Source organism: Tursiops truncatus, chromosome 8 (genome assembly GCF_011762595.2).
Source record: "Tursiops truncatus isolate mTurTru1 chromosome 8, mTurTru1.mat.Y, whole genome shotgun sequence".
Classification (NCBI taxonomy): domain Eukaryota; kingdom Metazoa; phylum Chordata; class Mammalia; order Artiodactyla; family Delphinidae; genus Tursiops; species Tursiops truncatus.
The window spans coordinates 103,486,062-103,502,821 of NC_047041.1; the positions used below are offsets into that span (position 1 = coordinate 103,486,062).

Consider the following 16,760-nt stretch of genomic DNA (forward strand, 5'->3'; position numbering starts at 1 on the left):
CCGGCCCCAGCTGGCTTCTCTGACTACTCCATCTGCCCATGCCACTCCTTGGTGGTAGCTCAAACGTCCCTACCTCTCTAAGTAAGAATTTCCCCAGACATTGCAGCGCAACACGCTTCATGTTTTGGGGCCTTCCTTGGTCTGTTAATGGTGTTTTGGTTTGTTTGTTTTGGTTTTAAATTTATCTATCTTCTTTTTGTTTTTGTTTGTCTCCTTCCCTACAATATAAACGCCATGGGCCAGAAACATTCTGCCTGACCACTTGCTTTGTAAAGTCGTCATGAACACGTGAAGAATGCCTGCACCCATGTAGTACCGGCTTATTCATGTGAGTTGCCTATAGTTGTCTCAGCACCTGCAAGGTAAGCATTGTTCTCACTGTTCTATAAGGGAGGAAAGTCTGCCCAGAGGGGTTATATTTGGACCTACCCAAGGGCACACCTAGTTCTAGGAAGCCACAGAAGCAAAGTTTGAACTTGGGCCTATGGGTTCCAGAGCTTGTGCTGCCCCTTCCCAGGCCTTCCCGTGCTCTGAGGGTTCAGTGGCTGAACTTGATGCTTAGGTGGGCACGGCGGAGGGGGGGGATGGGTCGGGGGTGGCCGGGCTTGTTGAATGATCAAAGGTGAGGTCTGCCATCCTAGAGGCCGCCTACAAGCATATTTGGAAGAACAACGTGTCTACCGCTCGGCCTTCGAGTACCATAATTAACGTCTAGGGTACACATTTAGTTTAAAAATAAAACCTCAACCCCCCACCCCGTCCCACCCCACTTCCCAGCCCGTGCAGCCCCCACCTGACTCCATCACCCGCCTCTGTCCCTGCCCTGCACCGACTCGCGGTCGCCCTCCCCAGTGTGAACAGGTGTCGCAGGGCCGCCCCCGACTGGACCCCGGCCGGGGTGGCTGCGGTCGCGGAAAAGCGCACGCACCTGGCTCGGGGCCCCTGGCTTCCAGCCCAGAAACTGCCTCACTGTGTGCTCTCGGGCAACCCCCTTCGCACGCTCCGCCCCCGTGCCTTAGTTTCCCCAACGGTCAAGCCCGGTCCCGGCAGCTCTACAGGTAACACACCTGCTTCCGGGACTTGATCGGCCCCCGGGCCCCGCGGGGTGCAAACCCGGCGCCCGACCCCGCGCCCCCGCGGAGCCCCGGCGGCCGGCCCCAGGGGGTTGGGGCCCCAGGCAGAGCCGCGGGGACCTCGTGCGGCGGCCGCCTCGCCGCGGGCCGGCTCCGGGGGGCGCCCGCTGGAGGGCGCGGCCGGCGCGTGGGGCGCGGGAGGGCGGCGGCGGCGGCGGCGGCGGCGGGGGGCGGAGACGCGGAGCGGCTTCCGCTCCCGCGCCTCCTGCCTCCTCCCCCGTCGTCCTGGTCCGCGGCGCCCGAGGGGGGAGGCGGCAGGCGCCCGGAGCCGCGCGAGGAGCCGCGGCCGCCGCGCCATGGAGCCCGAGTGAGCGCGGCGCGGGCCCGTCCGGCTCCGGACAACATGGAGGCGGCGCCGCCCCGGCCTCGGCCGCCGCCGCTGCTGCTGCTGCTGCTCGCGCTCTGCTGCAGCCTGGCCCCCGCCGCGGGTAGGTGGGCGCGGGCCGGAGGGACAATGGCCCGGCCGCCCGGGCGGCTCGGCCGCCCCGCGGCCAAGTGCGCGGCGCCGCCTCGGAAGCGACTTTGGAAGTTGGGGGCGAGTTGGGGCGCGCGCCGCGGGTCCCCGCCGCCCCCCTGCCGCGCCCGCTGCCCGGGGGCTGCGCGCGGGCCCTTTGTCTAGCCCGCCCGAGCCCCTCCCGGGGAAGCCGGGTCCAGTCCCGCGTCCCTGGCCGGCGAGGAGGGCGCGCGGGCGGCGTCCACCCCGCCAGGTGCGGCGCGGGCGGGTCCTCACCTGCCCGGCCCCCGGGGCGCGCTCGGAAGTGCGCCCGCCCGAAGCCCGCCGGCCGAGGCCGTGCGGGGACCGGGGGGGACCCCGGCCCGCGGGCACGCACGGAGCGGGGATTTTCGGCCCGGAGGCAGGCCTTGCCGCCCTGTGTCGGGAACTCCTTCCCGACCTTGTTTCCGATGGCCGCGCGGCCGGCCTGCGAGCTCCGGGAACTGATTTAAATTGCAGAGAAAGTTCTGAACCGGGCGCCGGGCGGCCTGGCCTGTGGCGCTACCCCTTTCACCTGAGTTGCTGTCGGTTTCCAAACGGACTGACACCTGCCAGGTGCCCGGACGACCCGTCTGGCCGCTGGGGCCCCAAACAGTGACACCCGGCCGGTGTCCACCCCGGGCGCCGGCTGCGTGGGGCCGCCTCGGGGTGACGTGGTCCCAGCGCGCGGCGTGGGGCCTCAGCTGGACACCCAACCTTTGGGAGATCGGGGACTGGAGACCTTTCTCTCCAACTTTTGGTGTGTCCCAAGGGGTGGAGTTGAGGTCAGGAGGACTCAGGAAACGAAGCGCCTTGTGAAAAGCTACACATGTTCTTTTAATTTGGAGATTGCCATGTGGTTTTTGAAGCAAGCCTCTCGCTACCTAAATCATTCTCTTCCGACGTGAGTGTTTTGTTTTTCTGGAGTGTGGCTGGCCAAGTGGACACGGGAGTGCGAGTCCTGTGCTCTCCAGGCTGCTGTTCTGCTGCGGGCAGTTGCGGGTGGGTGGGGGGCGGCTCCGGTCCCTTTGTCTGGGCCTCTTTAAGGCAAACAGCTGTCTCCCTGAATATTTCCAGTGTGGACACTGCAGGGAGGTGTCCTGGCCTGGCTCTGTGGTCACATTCCCAGCGCTGCGGCCCCTCCATTGAGGTTTGGGGAGCGGAGAGGGGGTAGTTTCCTCAAGTCCTCTCCCCTCCCAGCCCAAGCCCGGAGACTCTTGACGGTTTCACCCCAAATTTGCCTGTGTCTCGGGAGCGTGTTTACATTCTTGGCCCTGTCTGATACGAGCAAAACAAGGTGACGACAAAACAATGACAGTATCTGGGTAGTTCAGGCCAACCCTGCTCCTTCTCTTTCCGGAAATGCCTGGATCACGGAGGCAAAAGGGTTTTTTTTGGGAAGATGTTTGTTTTAAAGGTGGGGTTTCTCAGCCGGCTGCGTTGCTGTTCACTGTGTTGCAGTCTTGGATTTCCTGGACCTTTGGGGTGATGTTGCTGGGCTCCAGTGCCTGTCCTGCGGTTCGAGCCCCCAGGGAGAAGGAATCACATCTGTGGAGTTCAGTTGTGCAGGAGGCAGAAACAGACTCGATTATTTTAACGTTAGAAAGCATGTCGACGCGAGGTTTTTAGAGCACCGGCTGATGTGGAAATCTGGTCCTGAAATGGGACGAAAAGGAGGGATCTTGCTGCAGAACTCTTTTGACTGTTCTTGACATGTCATGTCCCTGATCTCTGTGTTAGATTTATGCCGCAGTCCGGAGTGGAGCCAGTAAGTTGGTAGCTAATTATTTTTCCTGATTGCTTCCTGTTGCCATTTGAAGCGGTGAGCCCACGGAAATGCCTTTGTTCTAGTGGTCCCGGTGCTGGGAATGGCCTGCCCCAGCCCCACGGCTCAGGCCTCTCCCTTTTAGCCGCACAGAACTTGCTCCAGGACTGCCCCCTGGGTGGTTACTGCAGATGCTTACTGCCTGGCCCACGGGGAGGGCCCGGCAGGTGGGTACTGAGTTAACTAATTGCTGCGGAGAGTCCGCTGAGAGTTCCCCTAAAGGACCCTCTGCTTCCCAAAGCAGGGCCCACGTGCCTTGAACCCTCCCGTTCAGTTCCAAGAATTTACCCAGTGTACCCACATGATCCAGCATTTGCTGTGGAGATCCCGTCATATTTGGAACCCGTTTAATTTCAGCTGTACTGTGTCACCGCTCAGGCATTTAGCAGAATTTGCACACGGGATGGGGGTGTGTGCAGTTAGGTGAGGACTCAGCGTGCCTTCCTGCCCCACAGCTTGGGCTTGCCAGGGCCGAGGGCGGGGGCTTTGGGGTCAGACCACTTGGGTCGAGAGGCTCAGTACCTGTTTGACTTGGGACACCTTACTTAGCTTCTTTGTATTCTGTGTCCTCACCTGGTCCCCCCACCCCCCAGCCAACATGGTCCGGAACGTTAAATGCTGCCTGGGAAACCCTTAGCACCATTCCTGGCCCGGGTGAGGAACCGGTGGTGGCAGAGCTGCAGTGCCTGTTGTGTAATGGGGTCCTTGATCTCTCTGCCTGGAAGGTCTAGAAGCTATTATCACACAGTCCGGATTTTTCTACTGTGTGGGACCTTGGACCTCTAGCCCGCTGTCTGACTTGTTTATCGCTGCAGCACTGGGTGAGGGTTCTTGTGGTGGTTAACAGTGTGGGCAGAGCCTCGCTTGTCGGGGGAGCTTGGGCAGCTGACTCCACCTTTGTGTACCCTAGTTTTCTCTTCTGTAAAATGGGTATAACAATACTTCCTCCCAATAGTTCAGTGAGTTGACGCGTGCCTGTATCAGGTCTTATTATTGTTGCTGCTACTCTTGGTGCCTGGTGAAGCCCTGGGGAGAGGATGGGACGGAATGGCAGAGGAGGCCCGGGCCTTCGCTGTCGGGGTGTCCGGTTGACGGAAAGGCAAACAGAAGCTGACTGTGCAGCTCTGGGAGAGGTGGGCTCAGTCCCAGAGCCCTGTCCTCGAGAACTGGCGGGTCTCTGCTGAAAGAGGCCGGATCGCGCTGCAGAGTCTGGACATGGTCCAGAGAGCGATGGAAGCTTCCGGAGACTTTAGTTGGAGGAGGGGGATAGGAAACGCAGGGGAAACGTGTTGAATTGATTTTTTTTTTTTTTAAATTGAGGTGAAAATCACGTAACATAAAATTAACCATTTTAAAGTATACCATTCAGTGGCATGGAGGACGTTCACAACGCTGTGAAAGTTCCCCTTCTGTCAAGATAAAAACATTTCCATCACCCCAGAGTAAAACCCTGTACCCATTGAACCATAACTTCAACGACTTCCCATCCGCCGATCCCACGAATCGGGGTCTCTGTGGACTCGCGTGTTCCGGACGCTTCGTGTACAGGGAGTCATAGGCTGTGCTGCCTTCTGCGTCTGGCTTATTGAGCGGGATGCTTTCGAGGTGCGTCCACGCTGTAGCACTTGTCACTGCTCCGCTCCTTTCACGGCTGAACAGCCTTCCGTCACGTGGAGAGAGCACGTTTGCTCATCCGTCCACCTGCTGATGGGTTGACCTTGCTTGAGTACTTCTCCCAGTGGGCACGGGATGGGAGCCGGTTGTCCTTGCGGGGTTTGGACAGTGGAGGCTGTTTAAAGCTGGGCCGGGGACGTGAGCAAATTAGCTTCAGAGCTGGGAGAGCCGGGCCAGGGGACAAGCTAAGGGCCCAGGGCTGGCCTCTGGCAGGGGAGGGGCGCTGGGAGGTGGACTTAATTACAGAAGCCCTGGGAGGAACTGGACATCTGCGGTTTAGGAGGCCTCTGGGCTGGTCACTTACCACGCTCTCAGAATGGGGAGCCTCTGACGGAAGCAGGGGGCCACGTGCAGCCCCTTCCCCTGCTGGGCCCGGGACACATTTGTGCAGGAAGCAGTGACCTCTCTGCTCTGCAGGCATCCTGGTGACAGAGTGGTTCCAAGCGCTGCTGACAGCTGTGGGCGGCAGAGGCACAAAGAGCCGGCCCCCTGGGCCCACCCGCCGCTGCGGGCTGCTCTCTGCTTTCTCTTCAGCTCAGGAAGTGGTGGTCTGCTAACTCTTGGCCTCAGTTTCCTCATCCACAAAATGGGGACGATGGCGTGTACCTTGCAGGGTGCTGGCTGGGGTTCAGTGAGGAGGAAGCTGAGGCGGGCCATCATGGGAAGGACGTGGTGGCAGGGGGAGTCCTGCCCTAGGCGGCCGTTTCCTTTTAAAAGAGTCCGAGGGTCAGGGTCCCAGACACCATCTTCCAGTGGGGGACTGGGAGAGGGGAGGGGTGTTGTGGGCGTGTTGACCTCAGGCTCCAGCAGTGGTGGCAGCTGCCTGGGGCTGGAACCTCAGGGTCTGATCGTATCTGTGCCCAGGGTCACATGTCCGCTGTCCTCTGTCCCCCTGACTCAGGATCTCTTTTGCCCAGGACCTTGGGAAGTTGTCCTGGTGACATCGCCTGTGAGCCCTTTTGCAGGGCTGGGAGATACTGTACTTGCTGGGTATTTTCTTATTTTCTTGGTTGGTATTTGATTCAATGTAGATTTTTTTCAGTGCTTTCAGTTTGCCTGCATGTAGTTTTTCTAGTGGTTAAACTGAAGCCAGGAGGTGCCTCATCTGCCCACCCCCGGGCCCCACTGCCCTTTCTCTGCTGGGCCTGGGCCGTGTGGCTTCCCCGAAGGCCCAGCCGGCTCCACCCTTACCCCTCTGGGACCCTGCACTCTCAGGTCTGGAGTGTGGCCTCCTGAGGCTGTGGCAGGCCCCAGCGCTGCCACCCCGGCCTGCTTTTTCCCACCCTTAAGGTTACAATTTAAGAGCGGCATCGATTACAGTCACAGTGTTGTGTGACTGTCACCACCATCTGTTTCCAAACAAAATTTTTAGCACCCCAAACAGAAACCGTATCCATTAAGCAGTCACTCCCCAGTTCTCACTCTACCCCCAGCCGCTGGTAACCTCTGTTCTTCTCTTCTGTGTCTGTGAATTTGCCTTTTCTAGGTATCTCATATTTGTGGACTCACATGATGTTTATCCTTTCGTGTGTGGCTTATTTTAATACTTTGTTTATCCATTCACCTGTTGCTGAACACGTGGGTTGTTTCCACCGTTGGCTATTGTGAAATGCCACCGTGAACACGGGTGTGCAGGCATCTGTGTGAGTCCCTGCTTTCACTTTCGGGGGATATACCCAGAAAAGTGAAATTGCTGGATCACATGGCCACTCTGTGTTTAATTTTTGAGGAACGTGAAACTGTCTTCCATGGCAGCTGCACCATTTTACATCCCCGTCAGCAACACACAAGGGTTCCAGGTTCTCCCCATCCTGGCCAGCGCTGGTTATCTTCCCTCTGTTCGGTCCTCACCAGCCTAGCAGGTGTGAAGTGGTGCCACACTGTGGTTTTGACTTGCCGTTTCCTGGTGGCTTATGATGTTGAGCATCTTCACACGTGCTTGTTGGCCACTTTCTTTTACAAATATGTGTATTTTAAAATGCAAGACCTACATGAATACCTATAAACAGCTTAGACCCTTAACTGCGTGGTACCTCTTTCTGGGAAGACCAGTGTCCTGGTCAGAGATGACCACACCTTCAGCACGTAGTTTAGCGTGTTATTTTTGTTTTGAACGTGTACTCGTATTTTTAAAAGCTAAGTAGTATTTTGTAGGACGGGCACACCGTATTTCATGGCTTTTACCCGGTTGCGGAGCACTTAAGTTTTTCCAGGCTTTAATTGCTATTACAGGGCGTGACACAGTGAATAACGTTGCATATGCATCTGTGCACGTGCATACAAGCATTTTTGTAGGATACCTTCCTTGTCAAAGAGTATGTTCATTTATACAATATTTTTTTAAATGAGTTAAGATCATGTGTTCTTTTATTTATTTGTTTGGCTGTGTTGGGTCTTTGTTGCTGTGTGTGGGCTTTCTCTAGTTGCGGCGAGCGGGGCCTACTCTTCGTTGTGGTGCGTGGGCTTCTCATTGCGGTGGCTTCTCTTGTTGCGGAGCACGGGCTCTAGGCGCATGGGCTTCAGTAGTTGTGGCATGTGGGCTCAGTAGTTGTGGCTCACGGGCTTAGTTGCTCTGCGGCATGTGGGATCTTCCTGGACCATGGCTCAAACCCATGTCCTCTGCGTTGGCAGACGGATTCTTAACCACTGCGCCACCAGGGAAGTCCCATTTATACAATTTTAAAGATACTGACAAATTCCTCCAAAAAGGCTGCACCAATTTATACCCTACCAGGCATCTCTGAGGGTACATACTTTTCCTTCTCCTTTCGGTGCTGGGAATCACCAGATTCTATTTTTAAAAATCAATTTGGTTAAAAATTATAACACATTTTGGTTTGCACTTCCCTTCATTACTGGCTTATCTGCAAATTGCCTACTCTTATCCTTGGCCCATTTTCCTGTTGAGTTGCTTATCCTTTTCTTATTGATTTGTAGGAACTTTTTATTTGATGTGGACATTCATTCTTTTTTATATTTGTTCCAGATTTTTCTTCTCATCTGTAGCTAGTCCTTCATCCTTGTTTCTGGTGGTTTATTATGACGAAGACATTAGAAAGTTTCATGTAACAAAACTCAAGTCTTTTCTCTTACGGGTTCTGGGTTCCATGCCTTGTTTCTCTACCCCAAGACTATAAATACATCTTCCTTTATTTTCTTCCAAGACTGTTATGATTTTGTCGTTTTATATTCAGACATTATTCTGTTTTTTCGGTTGGGAGGAGGAATATGGTATGAGGTAGGGATCTGAACTGTCCCCCGTAAGTGGATAGGGAGTTGATGGCATGGCCTGTCCTGTCCTCATTCATTTAAAATGCCACTCTTTAACTTGCAGTGTCCGCAGGTGCTTGGCTCCTTATTCTGGAACCTTCTGTCCTGCTCTCTTGACCTGTGGCTGTCTTTCTGTACCAGCCTGCTGCTGTGTTAATTTCCATAGCATCATAGTATATTTTGAGGTCGACTGTGCAATTACCCCTTCGTCGCTCTTCTCGAAAAACTGTGTTGACTCTTCTTGTGCGTTTATTCTTTGGGGATAAACTTCAGAGTCAGCCTGTGAGGTTCTGTCCTTTGATCCGGGGACAGTAAACGGTGACATTCAACAGGTGTCGGAGGGCTGGACTTCAGAAGTGGCCTCTGACCAGGCAGGCTGGTCTCCGTGAAGGAAATCCACCTGTGGCTGCCGCGGAGCTGGCCTTCGCATTTTGGGTGCCTCCTGGCATGTGGCGTGTGCTTCAGAGGCGGTGTGTACGCTGGATTGCCTGGGACGCGCCTGCTCCCTGGCTCACGCCAGCGTCTGCTCAGGAAACAGGCTCTAGTGCAGCTAATCCCGGCGCTTGCCCAGAGACAAATGTAATTACTGGGTGAATGATGGCTCCCCTCCCCTCGTTCATTCCAGAGCAAAGTGTGAGCAACTTTAATAATTTCTTCCCTGGGCTGTACCCTCTATTAACCCAGATGGGGAGGCGGTACCTGCCTAGGTAGGTCTCCAAAACTCTCAGGAAATTGCTCAGTGGGCATTAAAGGTCACCTGAGTGCATGGCCCCGGCCCGGACACTTGAGCCCCGGGGGCCTGGGTGCTTTCCAGACTTGCCGCGCGCGGACAGCTGCCACCTGGGACTCCGCCCTGGAAGGAGCAGGCGTTGTCCACGATGGGAGCTGAGGGGATGTCCTCCCCGCAAGCCGGTTGTAGGTCAAGGTGTGTTCTCCAGCTGGCCTTTGTGGGGGAAGCCGTTTCTCTGAACTTTCCCCAGAGTGAGCTTGGTTCCCCGAAGGAGACTGAATGCGGGGAACCGGGGTGCGGCAGGCGTCCGTCTTAGCCCCGCTGGATTCCTCTTTACTCAGGCCGGAAGCGGGGAGCACTCTGATGACCGTCCGTCCTCTGCTGTCCAGATTCAGGCCTGTCTCCGTTCCCTCCCACACCCAGACCCCTTGGCTCTGAGGCTTCCCCCTGGGGCCTCCACAGTACCCCATGGAGGACTAGATTCCAGGTGGAGGATTACATCAACTTCTAGTTGGTCTCTGCTTTCTAGAACCTTCCCCTTGCCCGTTTATCTTTCACTCTGGCCAGATTAATTTTTCTCAAACTAGTTTCATCATATCCTTCCCTTTCTAAGAAACACTACACTGGTTTCGTGGTGTCCAGAGTTGGAACTTTTTGGCCCAGTATTCCATGCTGCCACTGAGGATGTGCCTCTGCTGTCTGGGGTGAGCACTTTTCCAGGCAGATCCATCTCCTTGGAGTCCAGAACTTTTCATGGTCCACCCAGCCTGAGAGGGCCTGGGGGACAGATAGTCTTCATCTTCGTCCTTCTGCCTCTGGCCTGGTGTTTGGTGTGTAGTGGACGCTCAGCGTAGCTGCCCTGAGGATTCCCGAGGCCTTGTCTGTCCAGGGAGCGGATAGTTCCCATCCTTACTTCCTCCGGCCCCTGAATCTACAGCGTTGCAAGCTCCCGCCTGCATCCCAAACTCCAGCCTGGCTTTGTTTCCCAGATTGTGAAACAGCTGTCCTGCTACATGACAAAAGGCTTCTGGGGCCAAGTGTGGGACCCCCCCTCCCCCCTCTAGAGCCCATATTTCTGAGGTCTGGATTCTAAGATGGCCTGAAGCAAATAAAGCTGGCCTTTATTCTCCTTCAGGAAACCCAGTGCATCCTAAACGCACTGGACTGCGATGTCCTGTGTCCACGTGACACCTCCCCACCTTCCGCAGCCCGGACTGAGACGTGACAGTGGGGCCTGGCGCCTGCATCCTTCACCCGTCATTTTTATCGTCTTTCAAAAAACTGTAGAACATTTTCAGTCATGCAAAACACGTAGAAATAGTGGTACAAGAATTTTTATGCTAAAAAAGGTTTCTGTGCTTTTGAGTTACAACTAGACAGTAGGTAGCTGAGTGACGATATTGTTGATGAACTTTCAGGAGTTTAAGCATTAAGAGGGCATTGCCCTGGGACTTCCCTGCTGGTCCAGTGGTTAAGACTCTGTGCTTCCGCTGCAGAGGGCACGGGTTCGATCCCTGGTCGGGGAACTAAGATCCTGCAAGCCGTGCAGCGCATCCAAAAAAAAAAATTTTTTTTTACGACAACGTTGCCCCTTCAGGGTCGCGCCCTTGAGCATCTGAAGCTTGTTCCAGTCGCGTTGTCACTGCCCGGGTCTCTGCATGAGTTTACTCAGCCCTGGTTGACTCCCGGGGCCCGTGCTGTACTGTGGGTGGGCGGCTCCCGAGCCCGGCCGCCGTGGGCCTCCCGCTGCTGCCCTCCCTTTCAAGAGGCTCTTACACCGGTCGTGGCCACCGCAGCCTGGGTCCTTGCCTGGCTCCCTGCTGCAGCTCTTAGGCTGCCCAGAACCCACGAACTGCTGACCGCTTGCTCTGGGTGCTGCCGGGGGGTGGTCTGTGCCGGCTTTCACGGCGTCGTCAGTGTCGGCAGAGTTCTCTCTGAGTGGAGTGTCAGCTCACAGGGCTGAGATGCTGGCTGTCTAGCTCTGCCGGGGCGGGGCTGGGGGCGGTCCAGGGGACCCGTGCGTGTGCCCCTGCCCGGAGAGCAGGGTCCTGGTCACCATGGTGCAGGCGGTGATCTGCCCTCGAGGCAGCCCCCGCCCCGCACCTCCTTTCAGAAGGCACTGGAGCAGTGAACGGTTCAAGATGTACAGAGGATTGCCCAGAGCCGAAGAGCAGTTTCCATCCTTTTGGCTACCAGGTCTAGCTTTTTAAAACTTTCCCCTTTATTTTGAAGGAGTTTATCCTTCCAAGGAAAGTACATTTGTGAAGTAGTAACCTTTTCTCCTTATTGATCCCAGACACTCACGATCACCAAGCCGGGCTGCTGGGGCTTGCAAGGTTTCCATCAGCCTCTCGCCGGGGAGTTTCCATTTGGCTTTTCAGCCGTGAAAGTGCCTCTTGGGGCCAGCACACCGCGTGGCCCCTTGGGCTGTGGGCCCGGACTGGGAATAACTGATTTGGAGGATGAAGCGGGATCTGCTCCAGGATCCAGGAAGGTCGGGCTGCAAGGTGGGCCCTGGGCTTCAGGCAGCCCCCTTGCTCTGCTCCACCCACGAGGATCCCAGAAGATGCACTCAGAGCACCTGCCAGGCGAGCCTTTCTCCCCCGGCCTCCTGTGTCTTAACATCACCGGCCTTTCTGGAGCTTCTTGTCTAGGTACCCAGTGCCCCGCCCTGCCAGGATGGAAGGTGGCTGAAGGTGGGACCCTACCCCCCACACCGCCCCCCAGCCCTGGATGCCTAGAGGGTCGTGTTAGGGACTTTGGACCTGTGAAGAGAGAGTTCTCCAGAAACTCTGGGGGTGTAATCACTAGTCTGATCTTACTGCAGTAAGGTTTAAGGTCTCTGGATGGCTGGGATCTCAGGGGATGCTGTATTTTCAGTGGGGAACTGGACAGGGTTAGGGTTTTTCCGGACTTCCCTAGCTGGTGTCAGCAGAGCAGGGTGGTGACGCAGATGGGGGGGTGCCCAGTTAGGAACGCGTTCTGATCTGTGAGGGACACCGAGGGACACATTTGGTTCAAGTGTGCCCTGCCCACTCTTCGTAGATGTGAAGAGGACAGGTGGGCCTCGTCTGCCCCTGCCTACCCGTAGCACCTAAGGCCAGCTTGGTCCCTAGTGGACACTCGGGAAGGTCACCCCACCGTGGCACATGTGGCGTGAGGTGTTGTCCCCTCCAGCAGCCGTGTCCAGTACTGGCCTCCGAGCAGACCCGCGGTCTCAGGCACCCCTGGACAGAGGACACACTGAGCTCCCGGCCTGCTTCCCTGTCGTTCCCCCCCACCTTCGGTTTGCTGTGAACAGCTGAGGGAGCTGCTGGAGGAATCCCAGCCGCGAGCCTGGGGGCCCTGGGGGCTGCCCGCCCAGCCTCCCCGGCCTGGAATCCCAGGGCACAGCAGGCCCCTCCCACCTGTTCTGGCTCGGTTCACATTGCTGGCTCGCTCCCAGCTCTGCAGCCTCGAACGAGTGAGCGACCCCTCTGGCCTCAGTTTCCCCACCTGTTGGGGTGTGTGTGGGGGTAATCGTCATGCCACCACATAGACACACCTGAGGATGCAAAGAGGTGAGGCCAGCGCCCGTGGGCCCTCGGTAGTCATTAGCTATTAGGGTTACTACGGCAATCATAATTGTTATTCTCTGGGGCGAGGGCCCTCAGGGGATTCTGGAATCAGGTTCAACTCCAGCTGAAAGGTGGCTTGGTGGGAACCGTCTCAGCTCGGCCCACTCAGTCCACCTCTGATGAGAAGGTGAGTGTTGAGTTGCGTTCATTGCCCCGCATGGCCTGATGGCTCCAGTCCTGGACTTGCTTCCTTGCCGAGGTCAATCCGGCATTTATTTTGGAGCTGGAAGCCTGGTGGGGTGGGTGCCGGGAGCCCTGGGGCTGCGGCCGCAGGTACAGGTATCTGAGGGCAGCGTCTCTCCTGGAACCTGTGCTCTGTTAGAGGCGTGGCCAGGAGGGTGCGGCCAGGAGCTCAACCCCTGCCTCTCCCTCCTCAGAGGATGTTGTCGGAGACCCTGCTCCCTTCTTGCCTGAGCCAGCCTGACCGACCCTCGGGGTCTCCTCTCTCATCGGCTGACCAGCATCCCCCCCCTCCCAGCCCCCCAGCATCTCTGGCCTGCCCACCCCCGCTTCCTACCCCGTCACCTTCCCCGCTGAAGGCGGACGAGGCAGCCCAGGTGCTGGCTCTTCACCCTCAAACTGAGGTCCCTGCTCCTTGTGGCTCCCCTCTCAGCGCCCTTTACCTTCAGGGTGGAGCCGCTGCTCCTGTGCGGCCCTGAGCCCCCCGCCCTCCCTCCGTACCTGCCCTCTGCACCTGCTCAGGTGGGACCGGCCTCCTCCTTGACCTGGGAGGCTCCCGGCTCTCCTGACTCTGCTGTTGCCTCTGGCCCAGGAGTAATTTAAGCCTCTGGCCCGTGTGCCCGGCACAGAACCAGGCCCCTGGGAGCCGGATGAGCACAGGCAGGCAGGGGCTCCGTCCTCATGGCTGGCCCAGGCCAGCGGTGACTGTACCGGTGAGGGCTGTGAAGGGCCTTCCTTCCCGTGCCTGCTCCCCGGAGGTGCCACCTGGACCCCGTCTTCCTCTGGATCGGTCTCCTTTGCGAGAAAGCACGGAGGCCTCTCTCCCTGAAATGTTTACCTTCTGGAGGGCTATTGCTCCACTCCTCCAACCAGCTCTAGAGGCAGGGAGGTCAGCCTCATCTCCGTGGTCACTGATGAAGCTGAGGGGCAACATGAGTTTGTGGAGTGACCCAGTGATGGGACGCGCCCCCTTCCTCCACCCCCAGACTCAAGGCTTCATCACGCAGGAGACACGTAGCTCCACGCTTAGAACCCCTGAGGCCCCCCCAGAGCCCGGGTGGTCCTTGTGAGGAGGGTTCCGGGGGGGGGGAGGGAGCGTGGACTTGGGCTCTTGGGTTGTTGTGTGGCTACAGAGGGGTGCACAGGAACGATTGTCTTCCCTGCCCACCCCGGCAGGTGGGAACCCGGGGTGGGAGCCCCAGAGAGAAGCAGGAGGCGCTGTTGGCCACCAGCCTGTTCGGGCTCGCCCTCCGGAGCAGCGTCCCGCTCTCTGGGCCCTGCTCCCTCTGCCTGAGAAGGAGGGGCAAGGAGCATCGGGCTGCAGCACGCATCTGTGCTGCCCGAGGACAGAGGGGCTGTCCTGGGACACACGAGGGGACCCAGACAGAGGCCGAGGGGCCGCGATCCTCCTGGGACGGTCACGGCAGTGCCTCAGGGGGCGGTCTCCCCCTGTCTGGATGCTGCCCCGGTGTCTAGCCCTTTTGCAGAGAGTCCTGGGGTCATTCGATGGCCCCATGAGGTAAAACGAACGGATTTCAAGTGTGGAGAGAACCTGAGCGCTTTGATCTCTCGTCGTTGATTGGCTGAGTGTGACTTTGGTCACCTTGTGCCTCACTCTCCTGGTCCATAAAATGGGGTGACGGCAGCCCCACCTCCTATGAGGACCAGGTGACATCAGGTGTGACCGAATCACGTGCTGTGGTCAGATGTGGGGAAGTGAGAGGCATCCAGGCCCAGGGACTGAGCGAGGGGCTGGGGGAGGGGAGGAGGGGGGCTCCTCCAGGTTTTCTCTTTGGTGAAACCTGTTCCGTCTTCGCCTGCCTGTCTGCAGGGTCCCCAGCGTGCTGCACGAGCTCAGCTGGGGCCCCGCGAAACCCTAATCGTGGGTTTCTTCACGTTCTTATGAACCTCCAGACCTGATGCCCAGCTTGGTTCCAGAAATAATCAGTGTGCTGGTCCTCGGCGCTGGACTTCACAGGCAGCCCGCAAACTCACATCAATATGTGGAATTGAAAACTGACAGCTCCTCAGAGAATGTCAGCGTCCTGAGCGGCTTCAGCTGGGGCCGGGGGCAAGAGGTTTGAGTTTTCTTCTATCTGATGGTTTTCGTCTGTCCCCTTCTGTCTGTGGGACTAGGTGTCCTGAGCCCGAGGTCCTGTTGGCTCCTGGGGGAGTCTCTGGGTCCTGGCACCCAAGTGGCGGCTTTTTTCCTGGAGCAGAAGATCATTGGAAAACAGAGCCTCCCCATTTTGCCCCAAAAGAAGGAGATTTTGTGAATGATGGTCAACTTGGCACGTCCTTATTATCATTATTTTTTTGCTACACTTAAAGAAAAGCTGGTACAAAGGTATGTTTGTTTCTGAAGCGTGTTTCCTTTCCCAGATGTTCTTTTCTGCTGATTCCAAAATGCATTCTGAGCTCACCTCTCCAGTTTCCTCTCTGCGGGGCAGAACAATGAGGTCTCTGTAACCACACGGGGAACACGCCGCCTTCCTTGCCAGTGGGCATGGGGGGAGGTGGGACGATCCCACCTTCCCCCACCTCGGTGGAAATGACCAGTCCGTGCCAGCCTGGTGAGAGGCCCTGGCTGACTGCCGGAGGCCGGGCGGTCTGCTTGCCTGTGGGGGGGGATTTGAGGGTTGGGACTTAGAGGCACAGGAGCCTGCACCTTTGTCCCCAGTCCTTGAGTTAACCGCGTGGCCTTCGCGCTAAATTCTTGTGTCTGCATCGCGTTTGTGGACCCCGGGACTTGGTACTGTCTCTCTTACCAGGCGTCGATCCGGCCCCTTTCCTCTTCTTTTTGTCTTGTATCCAATACCAGTCCTGTGCCAAGGGCAGATCTCCAGGACACAGTGCAGATGCAGAGTTGGCTGGAGAGCCAGGTAGAACCAGGTGGGGCGTCACCATGAGTCCAGGGGCTTCAGGCCCTCCTCCGCTGCTTGGCCTCTCGCTTCGTTACTGGAGACACGGGGTGTGTGTGCTCCTTGGGGGAGCTGTGAACCACACGGAGGCATGTGCGCGCTCACACACACACACACGTGTGCGCACACACGGTACCCTTAGAAGTTCCTCCTTGCTTGATTCCCAGGGACAGCTAAGTGACCCTGAAAGCTTGCACTTAGGGCAGTTCTGATGCTGGTCTCCATTAAGAACGACCCCTATGGATCACTTTATTTGAGGCCTGCATTTAACGAAAATCTTTATTTTTTGGTCAATACATCCTGCCTCAGAACACCCGAGATAGACATCTCTAGACGTGATAGATCAAAATAGCTCACATTTATTGGAAACTCAGTGCACCAGGCAGGTTCTGAGATGTTCATCGATTGACTCATTGAATCCTTCCGGCCTCTGTGGGGGCGGGATGCCATCAGACCCCATCACACAGGTGAGGAAGCTGAGGCCAGGAGGGCCTGGGGAGCTCTCAGGGTCATACAGGGACTGCAGTGGGCAGACTGAGGCTCCAGTGCCCACCTCTTCATTGCTGTTTGAATTGGCTGACGAGCCACAGTGCATTTAAACAAGCGTGGTGCTGACAAGGAAACAGACCTGGAGGGGGCAGTGCCGTGAGAACCCCTCTCCGGGGTGGCCTGCCTCCTGTACAAACCTGGGGTGCCACCTGGGGCCTGTTTAGGTTGGGGCCTCGGGCCTTCGGCTGAAAGCCACTGACTTGCCTTCTGCCAGAATGGACAGGCATTGTCATCCTCCAGGGCCCGAGTCAGTCCCCATCCCAAGACCTGTCTCTCCATCTTTGCCGTGGCCTTGGGCCGCTCCCGGGAGCCTGGCAGGCCAGGAGCCATGGAACCGAAATGGTATGTAATCAGAATGCTATATTTTGTCGAAAATAAGAATGTTAGGA

The 16,760-nt window shown here is 57.2% G+C and overlaps 1 protein-coding gene across 14 annotated transcripts in view; it reads left to right on the plus strand.

Moving 5' to 3' along the window:
• The first annotated feature begins 1,298 nt into the window (after window positions 1-1,298).
• LRP5 (LDL receptor related protein 5) overlaps window positions 1,299-16,760 on the plus strand; it is a 108,762-nt gene continuing 93,300 nt past the window's right edge. For 13 of the 14 annotated variants that reach the window (XR_012333630.1, XR_012333631.1, XR_012333632.1 and 10 more), the window contains exon 1: window positions 1,299-1,561. Coding sequence is in view for 10 of the 14 variants with exons in the window: in XM_033861310.2 (XP_033717201.1) it covers window positions 1,477-1,561 (85 nt within the window). In the remaining 4 variants the exon portion in view is untranslated. The remainder of the gene's footprint in view (window positions 1,562-16,760) is intronic. The other variant, XM_033861311.2, reaches the window with a different exon arrangement.